The 13397-nt window shown below is 33.8% G+C and overlaps 1 protein-coding gene across 1 annotated transcript; it reads right to left on the bottom strand.

The window, feature by feature from the left end:
- Positions 1-2428: 2428 nt before the first annotated feature.
- On the bottom strand, positions 2429-11915 carry LOC114163154 (CLPTM1-like membrane protein cnrB). The gene is made up of 12 exons (XM_028047284.1): positions 11623-11915; positions 11015-11161; positions 10784-10898; positions 10599-10693; positions 9346-9470; positions 6891-6928; positions 6293-6528; positions 5355-5448; positions 5057-5247; positions 4551-4770; positions 3631-3798; positions 2429-2915 (listed from the first exon to the last, which is right to left on the bottom strand). Exons 1-12 carry the CDS (start codon positions 11818-11820, stop codon positions 2770-2772), a joined length of 1773 nt encoding a protein of 590 aa, XP_027903085.1. The 5' UTR covers positions 11821-11915; the 3' UTR covers positions 2429-2769.
- Between the last annotated feature and the right edge of the window lie 1482 nt (positions 11916-13397).

Below are 13397 nucleotides of genomic sequence, written 5' to 3'. Positions count from 1 at the left end.
TTTTTCTTCCATGTGCACCCCCTCTCCACTCTCCCCTTCTTTCTCTCTTCTTTATCCCCTATCCAATTTTTTAAAGTTAAGTGAAAGGAAACATCGAAAAACATTATGGAAGAAGATGAAAAAATATAAATAGACACGTTGATTAGACACACACAATACTCTCTTTCCTTCCACACATGTAGAGCTATCAAAACGGATAATTCGGTCCGATCCAACTTGATCCATCACGGGTTAATCACTTAGTGAGTTAATCCAACTCGGCTTACTTATTAGCAAGCGAAAAATTTTGAAATCACCACGAATTGGTGGTTAAACGGGTTGGCTCATGGGCTCACTTATTTAAAAAAAATACAATTTTTAATTTTTTTCAGTCAAAACTAAAATATAATTCTAATTAAAATCTAAATAAACTTTAATACAATCCAAATACAAACCAAAATCAAAAAAATAAAAATTATATATGTTTTGGCTACAAAAAACAACCTAACATAACCCAAAGACTAACTTAACAAAAAATACTTTTGTGACCCTTTATTTGCGGGTTGGTGAGCCAACCCGACTTACCACGAGTTCAATCCGGGTGAGCCGGATTCTAGGTGAGTCAGGTCAAAAATCAACTCATATTGAAATTTGTAAAAAAAATTTAACCTAACTCGACCCGCACTGTAGTGGACCGAGTTAACTCACAGGTTCTAACCCATCTTGACAACTTTACACACATGGACCACTTCGCGCTCCAAAGCTCCCTTCTTCAAACTTTCGTGCACCAAGAATTTCATGGTATTCATTTGGGGACATTTGGAGGCCATTCCAACCCTCACATCTCAAAAACCACGAATTTCATTTTTTCACAAAACTCCCCACCAAGCCATTTAGCTATGCCGTGGTGCACCGACAACCTTGGCCATGTGCAAAACCCAACCAAATCAAAACTTTTGTGCACCAAGACTTTCATGGTATTCATTTGGGGGCATTTGTAGGCCTTTCCAACCCTCACATCTCAAAAACCACGAATTTCATTTTTTCACAAAACTCCCCACAAGCCATTTACCTATGCCGTGGTGCACCGACCAACTTGGCCATGTGCAAAACCCAACCAACTCAAAACTTTTGTGCACCAAGACTTTCATGGTATTCATTTGGGGGCATTTGGAGGCCTTTCCAACCCTCACATCTCAAAAACCACGAATTTCACTTTTTCACAAAACTCCCCACCAAGCAAGGTAAAGTACATTACATGGCTACATCATAGTCTATTCCATGTGACCAATTAGTGTCAGCCTCTATAACGAAAAACTTACATTTTTTTTAAGAGATTACAAAGACATTTAGATAAAACATTTTGATTTGGTAGATGAAGGGGAGGGACGAATCAAAGCGACAAGGGCTAAATCTCAGTGGATCGTGGCAGCAAGGCCACTCTGCCACTTACAATACCCTGTCGCGTATTTAAGTCGTCTTTTTTTGTCTTACTAAATATATATTCTGGATTTTATGATCAGAATAAAAATAATAATATTATGAATTGTATAATCTAAAACATATTTTTTACTTTTATTGCATGGATTATATAATACAAAATACAAAATTTTATATTTTAGATTGTATAGTTTGTAATGTAAAAATTAAAGACATTTTGAATTGTATAAGTCAAAATATAAAACAAAAAATACATTATGGATTGTTTGATACCATTTGATAACTTTTATAAAGATAAAATAATTTTAACAAAAATAATTTTTTATATTTTTAAATAAAAGAAAGAATAGTTATGAAAAATAGTATTATATGATAGTAAAAAAGAAAATATGATGTCAAAATAAGAGTATCCTTTTGACAAGAGATCTATTCAGCCCTATGGATGTGCTATAAGCTAACAAACATCACTTCAACCTATAGTTGATTCGTTAACAATGAGAGAAATATTTGACAAAACGATTTGAAAGTAAATGAAAACATAGTATTTTTAACAATCTGCATATGGATACTGAATACCTATTCTTTATCATGACAGTCAAAGCGCATCATGAAAGAAAAAAGATTAAAAAAAAAAGAAAAAGAAAAAAAGACCAGCTTGAATTTTAATTTCATTCAAAATGCAATTAAAGATCACCATCGAGAAGACAGCATCATAGCAATTTGACACTTTCTAGCCTACTAACATGAACTTGGTCAACCAGCCTCCCCCAACCCGCAACTCCACACAATATGGTTTTCCTTGAAAAGTAAATCGATTTATTAAGTTGCACGTAATTAAACTAACAACTAATGGTACATATGCATCAACGTGTTGCAATATAAAAGGAAGCAATATTTTTCCTACTCCCTGATTGGAGTTAATGGCAGTCCAGATTCGTGAAGATGAGCTAGTGGAACTGAATTGATTTGGTTTTAAACATAAAAACGCTAAACAAATTACAGTACAAAATAAACCAAAACCAAGAATAAATTAGTTAAAACTACACATGGGTGGAATAAAATAATACATAAAAGGGTCATCTATCACAAAAATAAGACATTTGAAAATAAAGAAAAGCTACAGAGGGGTAAACTAAAAGCTGCAAGACGGTCTCAGTAGTTAAATAGTCGCCATCCTTTGGTCCTAGTAAAAATTCCAGTAGGCAAGGCCAAACTAAAGCTTTCTTTAGACAAAATTCTAAATGCAAATGTGTAACAAAAGGGGGAGAAAAATAAATTAATCCCCGTTGAAATTCTACAGTATCAAGTATCTACTGTAAAATTTTCTCAAACTGTTGAGAGAAAACCAAATCAATTAGTTTTCTTCTCTTCTTCCTTCGCAGCGTCTGTTTCGGCCACAGCCTGATCATCCTCGCCTCCAAAACCAAATTCGTTTACACGTTTCTTGTCCACTGGATAAATCCACCTCTGGTACAAGTATATGAGGAAGATAAGATCTGCAAGGCAGGGACGAAAGAAGATAATAAGACAAATGATACAAGACATTTGATGAACTGTGATATACTTGCAAAGTGCCTAATCTTCTTCAGAGAAAAGTCACAATTAGAATACAGTTTCATAAATGGCATTTGATGAACTGTGATATATACTTGCGAAGTACCTAATCTTCAGAGAAAAGTCACAATTAGAATACAGTTTCATAAATGACATTCAAATTGGTGAACTTATGGAGCGAAGAATGGATTCAAGAATGGAAATTCTTTCAGCTATATGGAAGTCATGAAGGTCCGTGAATGCAAGCCGAGGTCAGAAGAAGTAAGATACATAAACGCAAGGTCCTTTCCTTCCTAAAAACTAATAATTTCAGCTTCAAAACTCTGATGGAGAAGGTACACCTTTCTTCTGGGAATCCTTCTCAAAGAAACAAAGTTTTACTTTAACCTCATAATGCTAATGCACAACCATTAAGTTCAAATTTAACTTTATTAGCTCTCAGATAGACTGGGACTCAAACTCATCATTGTATATAATATAAATATAAATTTAAGAGACAAAGCTTCCACCAAAGAACAAATTCAAATATCATAAGCTTTGTCAGCTTAGTAGCACCTTGCTTCCTAATTTCGATAAGTAATGAGATTTTTATCCACAGTTATTCAACTATCAGGTCAAGTTGCACAGAATAGCAGGTGGTCATAGTCATAATCTTACCATCACGGAAAACAGAAAGCCGATGCAGTGTTGGCATTTTAATAACAAAGGCAAAAAGGTCATCAATTATGGTGTTGAGAAACTTGTAAGTCATTTGCCTCCAAGGTAGATGAGCAACAGATTTGAGCTTGTAGTTGATGAACAATTGAGGGCACATCATAATAAAACCTGCAACAGTTTTCCAGTAGAGTACAAACATTACAAAGTTTACAATACTAGTGAATTTAATGATCATAATAATCTACATGGATATTGGTCCAATGCATGACTGGGTTTGAATTCTCATGCATGTCCACTTAGTAACTTCTACATCCTCGGTGAATACTTTGTTATGAAAAATACCATGGTTTTCCTTGCCCATAAGAAAAACAAGGAGGGTAAAAAAGTGAACAGAAGAACCAAGACATTGTCAATACTTTTATTCAACAAAAGAAAAGTAAAAACGCAGCAAAGAAAAATAGCGGTGTATTTCCCATCGGTGAATTTCATATTTATTATATTTCAGTACAAGGACAGCATAATAATGATTAGTATGAGAATAAGTATTCTAATTTTGTTTCTAATTTATTTTTTACTCAGAAATAGTGATGTTTACTTCAGCATAAAGTTTGACTCAAAATAATGTAAAAATGCTCTTCTATTTTAATTTTCAACTCATTCACAAAATCCCGGCTTTGCTAGAAGCACTTGAGATTAAGACAACCACCCGAAAAAGCATGAAAGAACTAGTGATTCAGCCATTCAGTACAATATTGCCAGGGAAGCATGAGTCACAATGGTTAGGAAAATTAATACCAAATTTACCAGAGTCAAAGCACCTCTTTTTAATTTAATTAATTTAGATAGCTTTGTGACAATTTAATATATGGTAGTATCAATGAAAACACAATCATAGCATACCCAATTAGAAGAGTGCTTACCAAACATGTATACACAACTTGTGAGAGAAGACAGAATCCAAGAATACCAGCTCTTGTGACGCTCATACATCAGTGAGTAAACAGAAAATCCAGCAACAAGGAGAAACAGAACATAGCATAAATACTTCATCGCAATATCATCATATTCCTTTGTCTTGTTTCGGACATATGACTCTCGATCACGAAGCTTCAACATAGGTATCCTTCCTGACCTATCAATCTGGAAAAATTAAATTACAGATTGCAGGTGTCAATGAAAATAATTAAGGAACAACAGAAAAGTGGCAAACAAAGCCGGAATGTAAATGTAATATGAAAAATAAACTGTATGTGTAAGCATGAAAGGTCTCAGCAGATGTTCTGCACATGCAAACCAGTAGAAAGTATCATAGCAACAAAGAGGGAAAAAAAGTATCATGCCATTTTTATATTAAAAATACATAAAATGGTACCAATCAAAATGTGAAAATTACTTATTAAAAAAGCCAAAAGATCACGAAAAAAACCTCTATGCGCATGGCTTTTCCAATTTTCCAGAACTCAATAACGCAACCAATTCCAGAGCTAGCAAGAATCATCCAAGAGGTGTCGTTGTCAAGCAGATAAAGGAAGATAATAAGCTGACAAACAAAGCTAACAACAACAGTCTTTGCCGAGAGTCCTTCCATAGATTTATTTTTGTTCCAAAATTGGATGTCTGGGTAGAAAGAAAATAATTAGATGATAACCTATGCTTCTAACCAAACCCATATGCATTACCTTATTGGAGGTGCTTTCTCAAAGATTGCTAGACAATAGACTTACCATTCTTGAAAGCCAAGAAGTCAAAGACTGAATGAAGAAGTGAAACAACCATGGTAATTGCCAGGAGGTAAGGATTTCCTTCCAAGAACACCCTCTGACATAATTAACAAAATCAAATATTAGCCAATTAGAGAAACAAGACAGTCAACAATTCATACAGTGAGAAAGAGATGCACAATTAATACACCCTCTGACATAATTACATTTTAAAATCTTTAAGAGTATTAATATACAGTACTTAATAAGCCACTTTATGGTTGAAATGCCAAGATGCTACGAGATAACATAGAGATGAGTATTGTGAAGTGAATATCTGGTAGGAAATGTTAAGATGTAATGAAAAATTGCACATGCTAAGGGTTGATGATGGGTGCACAAACAAGAGAAAAAACAACAAAAGAAAATAATCAAGCAGAAATCAGGTTTTTCACAGTAGAGCTCAAACTTTTAGGAATGTTAGCTCGTGACATAATATTAGAACCTCTATGCCCAAGTGGTTAATAATTCAATTCAACCCTTACCGCCCTCATTCTTTCAATAAAATAAATTTGACAAGGTATAAACAGGATTTTGTATTAAGTACCAAATACTATCTTTATTAAAATATCTTCAAAAAACCAAAAGGAGCAATTTTCATCAAGATTTTATTTCAAATTAATATTCTATTTAGCGGTACTTGAGCAGTTGAACAGAGCAAAACTACTCAGTACAACCAAAGAGGACAATAGTTCAAGAACAAGATATCACAACTGAAAAAACGTGACGTCAAGTACATAGAGGAGTCAAAAAAGGAAAACAAAAACCAGGTCTCAGAGTTCAAACAAATCATTATTCAACATAGTATACAAGTACTCAACATGAACGTTTCATCAAATAAGTTAAATATACTACAAATTAATAATTATGTAAAATTGAGAGAAGTTTGTGAACCTACAAACCTTTAGTTCATCAGCCTCGCCTTCAAGCATGCTTCCATAATTACGGTGAATCTGGAAGGATTGGTCAATCTGCAGGAATAACTGCCACTTTGTCATACTAATGGGACCAACTTCCAGGTTAAGACGTAATTCAGTCACTGTCTCATTCAAACGTATCAACTTATCCCGGAGTAACCAGAACTCATTGAAATAAACAATTGGATAGTAGTTCCCGGTGAAAGGATCAACGTTCAAGTCTGGGAACCCAAAGTTAAGGAAACTAGGTCAAATAAACATATTGGATGAACATACCAGTTACTCTGTCAATATACCGGAAAGTCAAACAAAAAAATGTGAAACTCAAAAAATAAGAGAAATGTCAAAATAAGACCTTACGGAAAGTGAAATGACACAAAGTATTCAGCTAATAAGGCATTGTCATCTATAAGTTCTCCATGATTCAAGATTAATCTTACATAATGTGAACATACTATGTTAAATGATAGACAAGACATCCAGAAAGCACTGCCAAGAAAGAGAGAAAAATTAAAAAAGTAAATAATAATAATAATAATTAATAATTAATAACGAACAAAATAAATATAAATAATAAGGATACATGGAGCAATGTTTGGTGCTACACCTGTTTTTGGGTACCTGCATACAGTAAAAATATATTATAATTGTTAGAGTATAATCAACCTTTACAGATTTCTAGAAAATTAACTGTTAAATAATCTCAGAAATTAGTATAATTGATTCCTAATTATCAGGTGTCTTTATTGTAATTGATTCTATTCAATGGTATAAATACATATTGTGTAGTTAAAAAACCAATAGTGGTTAAAAAACCAAAATCACATTTGGGTTTTGGCTTCGTAGGTTTAACATGGATCAACCTATCAAAACCACAGAGAGAATTAAGTGGCATTACTTCACCATGTAACAGTCCATCTGTTAAAAGCTCAAGTTTTGTCTCAAAATATAAACATCAAACACCTGCCCATGAGCCAAAAACTGACAACTAGAAAGAAAAGACAGACACATTTGATCAGTAAAAACTCTACTACTAAGATTCATCATTTTGCATTCTTATTTCATCTCAATTTCTCACTGTTTCCAAAGGCAAAGAAGGCTCAATCTAAAGAATGCTTGTGAGATGGGCATTATACAGAAAACACTATGGAGAACATATAATTTATGATGAATAAAAAAAACCTGTCCAGTAGTAGTCTACTTAGAATAGAGAGTCGCCAGTTATGAGTGCATGCCCAACACCAACCCCCACAAAAAACACCATAATTTGTTTCTCCCATCCTATCCCCCTTTACCTTCCTTTTTCTTCTTTAAGAGTAAGAAAAGCAGCAGATGATCTCAATGGTCAATAAAAGGAGATTGACTAGCAGAAAGGCTCAAGCTTACAAGTTGTCACCTTCCAAAACCTCCCTTAAATGAATCTGGTTTCAGGGGTACTTTTATATTCAATGGCCCAAAAGCTGGAGTGGCCCCAAAAATTCATTTTGACTACAATTTCAGCTGCAGATGGTGGTGCAACAGTCACTACTGCAAGGAGCTGCTTCATGGCAACTTCCTTTGATGTTTGATGGTGGTGGTGGGGTGTGTGTGTGGGTGGGGGTTGCTCTACCACTCACTAAATAGCAAATAGGTACTACGATGGCTAAAAGATAGGTAACCCATATTCCACATACAACTGAAAAATAAATTAAGGGCAAATTCATCATTAATAATTGTTTGAAATATTTGTTCATATTATTTTACAATATCCTAGATGATTTCTTGGGACTTATTCTTCTTTTATATTTTATGATTTGTTTCCTTATTTAATCAGGATCCTCATAATCATTGGGATATCTGATTAGAATTAGACTTATTAGAATATGATTTATACACATAAAATATCATGTACATGAATACAATATCCTATTTGTATTTATTGTAATCAGCTTATATAAAACAGACTCCTTGGTAGTTCATACTCAGTTTTCAGCCCCTCTTGCCTTTATTTTTCTCTCTTTCAAAATTAATCAAGATTATAGACTACATATGCAATCATAATCATTCTAAGACATAGCTAGCAAATCACAAACATAAAGAGTCAAGGAGAATAAGGAGGAGAACACGCAATTCAGGACATCTCTTGTAAAAAAAATGGAGAGCTAGAAAAAAATACAGAGAAGCAGGAAATGACCAAGTTGTGTTAAACAGAGCAAAGACCAGTAAAAGGACTGGACTGGATGGGCTGGAAAATGTGAGCAGCCGGATAATTTTATGGATGAAGAATTTCTAGCCCTAAAATCCTTCCTCTGCCAAAACAAGAGTGAACAAAACAGGGATTCCATCTATTCTGACTTCTCAAGTGTAACTCTGTGCTTGAAAGGCCATAATCTTCACCACAAAGAAATATGTAAAGTAACAGAATTTAAAGCAGACAGGGTTTACTTGGCTCGGCATCACTGCTATGGCAGCACAATTTCCTGGTATTAACTACAATGAATGAGTTATCCGCCATGGGCTACATTACATTGCATCTTGGTGTTTTGAGATCAGGAGAAAGACAGATTGAAGGAGCTAAGATGTACCCTCGAGAGATGGAAGATTGATGGCAGCAGTGTCGTGGGTCACAAATATATAGGATTCCGATTCATAAGATGTATACAATGGTCAAAATTTGAAAGAATTTAGCTGATTTCTTATGAGAATATAACGTTCTTAGTTCTGGAGATTGGATTACGTGATGGTTAACCAACTGCATCTTCCACATTACATTTTGTTTAAGTTCCAAACAAAACACCCAATTCACCCCAAAAATGAAATCTCATTCCAAGTGAAATGCATAACTATTTCCAACCACCCTCTTATACTTCATGTAAAACTAAATTCTAATTAAAAGAAGTTAATTTATCTGACAATCTCTCTAAACTCCTGCACAACACTTCCTTCATAAAGTTATAATCTGCAGTCATCTAATTTAAACAGAAATTATGTTAATGAAAAAGGCAGAACATATAATTTAAAATATGTGCCAAAAATTAAATGAATCCAAAGAAACATACTGAGTGAAGTCAGCAACCAAGTTAATTGTTATATTTGGTTTCCAATATGAAACCCACTCCACAGGACCATCATCCTTAGAGTCATCATCCTTAGAATCATCATCTTCTTCAGGTTCATCGACCACCTAACAAAAAGAGAACAATCAGTAACATGTCATCATGGAAAGCACTAAATACTAACATATCATGAATCTATCATGAATCATAAGATTCATAAACTTTAAAAAGTATAATATATAATTAAATAGGAAAAATGCATTTATTAAATTAATTCATTGTATATTCTTTTACCATAAATATAAATATGTTTTATTATTATATAGTATGGTACTTTGCGAAGACCAATAATGCCTCACTACACTTTCCCTTCCGCAAACCTAGAATTCTGCATTTCAATTTCTCCTTTCTCCTATGGCCACCCGCAAACCTAGAATTCTGAACTTCAGTTTCTCCTTTCTCCGATGGCCACCGCAGCATTCAAATCCACTGCCATGAGAACTCTCGTGGGAGCCTCCTCTGTCAACACTCCACTCCCTCCTCCTCCCTCCACCACCACTCCCCAGAGCCTCAGCCACCCCACTTGCTCCCCTCTCAAGACGAGGACTGAAGCAAAAGCGAACCCTTGCAAAAAGCGATCCATAGAGGTTGTGGTTCAAGCCACGATTGCTGATTCGAAATGTGATTCATGTGATTCAAATATGATACAGGAACAAAAGCAATTCTTCATGCAACTCGTATCCTCACCAATGAGAATCGTCTCGTTTCGTACGATACTTACTACTATGATTAAGAAAATAAAATATCTTGAATGGTGCAAGTTGTTCCATGTAAACATACTGAGCCAAATCATAAGGATTAGATCTAGGGGCAACTCTTCTAGGCCAAGAAGGTTAAGAAATAGGATTACAGATTAAGATTTTAACAATAAGTTATGGCCAAAACTTCTAACGACTGATTCAACTACAGAATTAATGACAGCATACTATATGCTCCTCCAAAAGGCTCCATGAATAGGGGGCAAAAGGAATATGAAAACTGTATATTGCATAACAATAATATATGGGTTAGACATGAAGACGAAATAGGATATTTAAAAAGGTAACTGAACTTTTGACATTATGCAGAATAAAATATGATGTTTTTATGTTTAAAAAACCAATCACTCTAATAAAGATCTTGAGCTCAAGGCAAAGTGCCATCATAACAGTTTCACATCAAGCTAATTATAAAAAAGTATAGGAGCAATAACAAACCTTGGATGTCACTTGAGCCTCACTAGAATCTGGCGAACCTCCCAACAGACTTTTCTTTTTATCTGCCTTAGACTTGGGCAAGTACGTCACAACAGCTGAGACCAACATAAATAAAGACAACACGTAAACCACTTTTTCGTACATATTTAATGCTAAAATATCAATAAGAAGTGAAAAAGACATACGATGTGTCCTTCCAAATGCTGCCTGAGGCTGGTATTCTGGATCACTTGGGTCGGGTGAAAAGCCAGAGTGTGCGAAGAAAACATGAGCATATAGACTCCCATTATGCTTCAAAGACTAAAGTAGAAAAAGAAACCATAAATTACGGGAACTACTTTAACCGTTCTCCGAAAAGGAATGTAAATAAGCGAGGGATAGCTAGTAGTAAGCATTTTCAAGTTTCAATTTTATACCTCCGATGGATTATAGTCCAAAGTAAGAGTCCTGGTACTCTCAGTTCCCCAAACAGCATACGGAATATTGGTTTCATGCCATACAAGTGAACTTTCAGAACCAAAGTCGTTGAACTTCTCGTTCTCGGAAAGATAAAGCCACATATCCTGAACAAAAAATAGCATCCAGAAGACAACCTAATTAACAACAAAAACAAAAGGCAACAACAACTAGGAAAGCCTCCGCAGCTCGCGCCAGCATCAGAACACAGACCAGTAAGATAATTACACAACAACCTAATTTCGATTTTCAGTAAATGTTACTTATTGATACTTCTGATCGTGAACAAAACTAACTTCATAACTCTTCATCACACTACGAAACGAGGAAATTGAAATTTCAATCACAAATCATAACCTAAAAGTATCATCGAAATTGTATAAGCACCTAACCTACGTTTAAAAATCAATCTAAGTGACTACAAAACAAGCGAATTTAGAGAAATAATAATAATGCTAAAATCGAAGTGAGATCATGCAATATAAGCTGAGTTAGCAGAGGTAAAAGTGGGCGTGTGTGTGAGAGAGAGAGAGAGGGAGAGAGAGAGAGAGAGAGAGATTGAGAGTACCAGAGGCTGTGCTTTCTGGAAGAGATTGGAGATGAGAGCGGAAGGTTCGGTAGGTTTTTTGGGAGAGAAGAATTTAGAAGCGAAGTACCAGAAAACGACCATGCGTATGATTCCTGTGAGGCCGAACCCTCCTTGCGGCTGTTGCTGCCTCCCTTGCGGTGCCTGGCCGCCTTCAACTGCTGCCGCAGGCGGCGCCATCTTCGGCGGAGGGAGAGAGAGAGAGAAAGGGAAAGAAGGAGAGAAATATCAGTGATGGAATCGAAGATTTGAAAACTGATACTTCGAGTAAGACGGTATATGAGATGCGTATTAGTAAAGGGAAAAAAGAAAAAAGAAAAATGGAATTATTTTAGAACTGGGTGGCCACGCAATCTTCTCCACCCCGCTTTATGCAAATATATAAAAAACTTAAAAAAAAAAAACATTACACTTGATAATCTGTTTCAACAATACTGTCAAAAAAATATAATTTTAAAAAAATTGACACAAAAATTATTCACTTAATTATAAAAGTTATCATTCAACATTATAACATAAAAGAATCATCATTTTCAATGGTTTATATATACTTTCCTAATATATTTTCAATTTTTGTTATATTTTATCGATCAATTAAAAGCACAAGATGTGTTAAAAAAATAAATAAAATAAAATCATTATAATAAAATTTTAATATTAAATGACCTTTTTTATTATTTTGATGACATATCAAGTATATTGTTATTATATGTTTAGCAAATGAGTAGATTATGAAAAAAATATATGATACCGGAACGCACAACACGTAATTAATCAAAATCGTAAAATATTCATAGTTATTATCTATGATGCACCAATATTTCAATTTGAGTCATGTATCTGTATCGGTCACGTATTCATCTATGATATTTTAGGATATTTTATCAATACCTATCAGTTAAGTACCTAATTTACAAAATCGTAATACAAGAAAATATTTGAATAATGATCAATTTTAGTAACAAAAATAATTAGTCACTCTATAGTAACCAATTTAAGTATCAGTTTAAAAAACTAAAAATTATTGGCAACTAAAATAGTTCTAAAAAATTATAATTAGTCTCTAAATTGATAATTAAAATATTTTTTATTATAAATTGATCCCTAACATTAGCTACCAAAATAATTGGTTTCTAAATTAGCCACTAACATTAGTTACCGAAGTTTCGGCTACCAAAATAATTAGTTAATTGGTCTCTAATTAGGAAATTGGTCTCTATAATATTTTTGGTTACTAAAATTGGTCATTATTTAAGAGTTTTCTTATATGGTACTTTTATGATGGTAATAATTTATATTTTTTATGTTGATACTTTAGTACATATAGTTTTAATTTGGATTAACACAATAACAATAATATATTTATTATGTTTTTAAGAATTATTGTACACATTTTTCAATATTCATATATCATGTATCTATCACGTATCGTGTCCTATTATTTTCAAAATAAATGTATCAACGTATCGGATACGTGTCGTATCTGATACATGTATCGTATTCGTGCACATAGGTTATTATGCATTTGAGAATTTAACTTGATGTATAATTAATTTGAAAATAAAAAATATTTGTGTTCCGATATTAAGTCTGTAGAGTGACAATGTTTAGGGTCAATCATTATGTATCTGAGGTATTGTCCGCTCTGGCACGTTTAATACTCGATCACGGTTCTCAATATCAATTCTTGCCTCAAATTTCATTTTGAAATTTTGGAAGGCACCCAAACAATTAATGTACTATAAAAACACAGTTTT

Source organism: Vigna unguiculata, chromosome 9 (genome assembly GCF_004118075.2).
Source record: "Vigna unguiculata cultivar IT97K-499-35 chromosome 9, ASM411807v1, whole genome shotgun sequence".
NCBI classification, from domain to species: Eukaryota; Viridiplantae; Streptophyta; class Magnoliopsida; order Fabales; family Fabaceae; genus Vigna; species Vigna unguiculata.
Note: the sequence above shows the minus strand (reverse complement) of the source record. Positions and strands in the feature narration are given on the sequence as shown.

Bases quoted from the DNA above. Each gene is read 5' to 3' on its own strand.
- LOC114163154 (XM_028047284.1), bottom strand. From the start codon at position 11,820: ATGGCGCCGCCTGCGGCAGCAGTTGAAGGCGGCCAGGCACCGCAAGGG. The intron at 5,449-6,292 runs GTTTGTAGGTTC...TAATTATGTCAG, and splicing joins GCGAGGCTGATGAACTAAAG to AGGGTGTTCTTGGAAGGAAA. The intron at 4,771-5,056 runs GTTTTTTTCGTG...TAATTTTTCCAG, and splicing joins GAAAAGCCATGCGCATAGAG to ATTGATAGGTCAGGAAGGAT.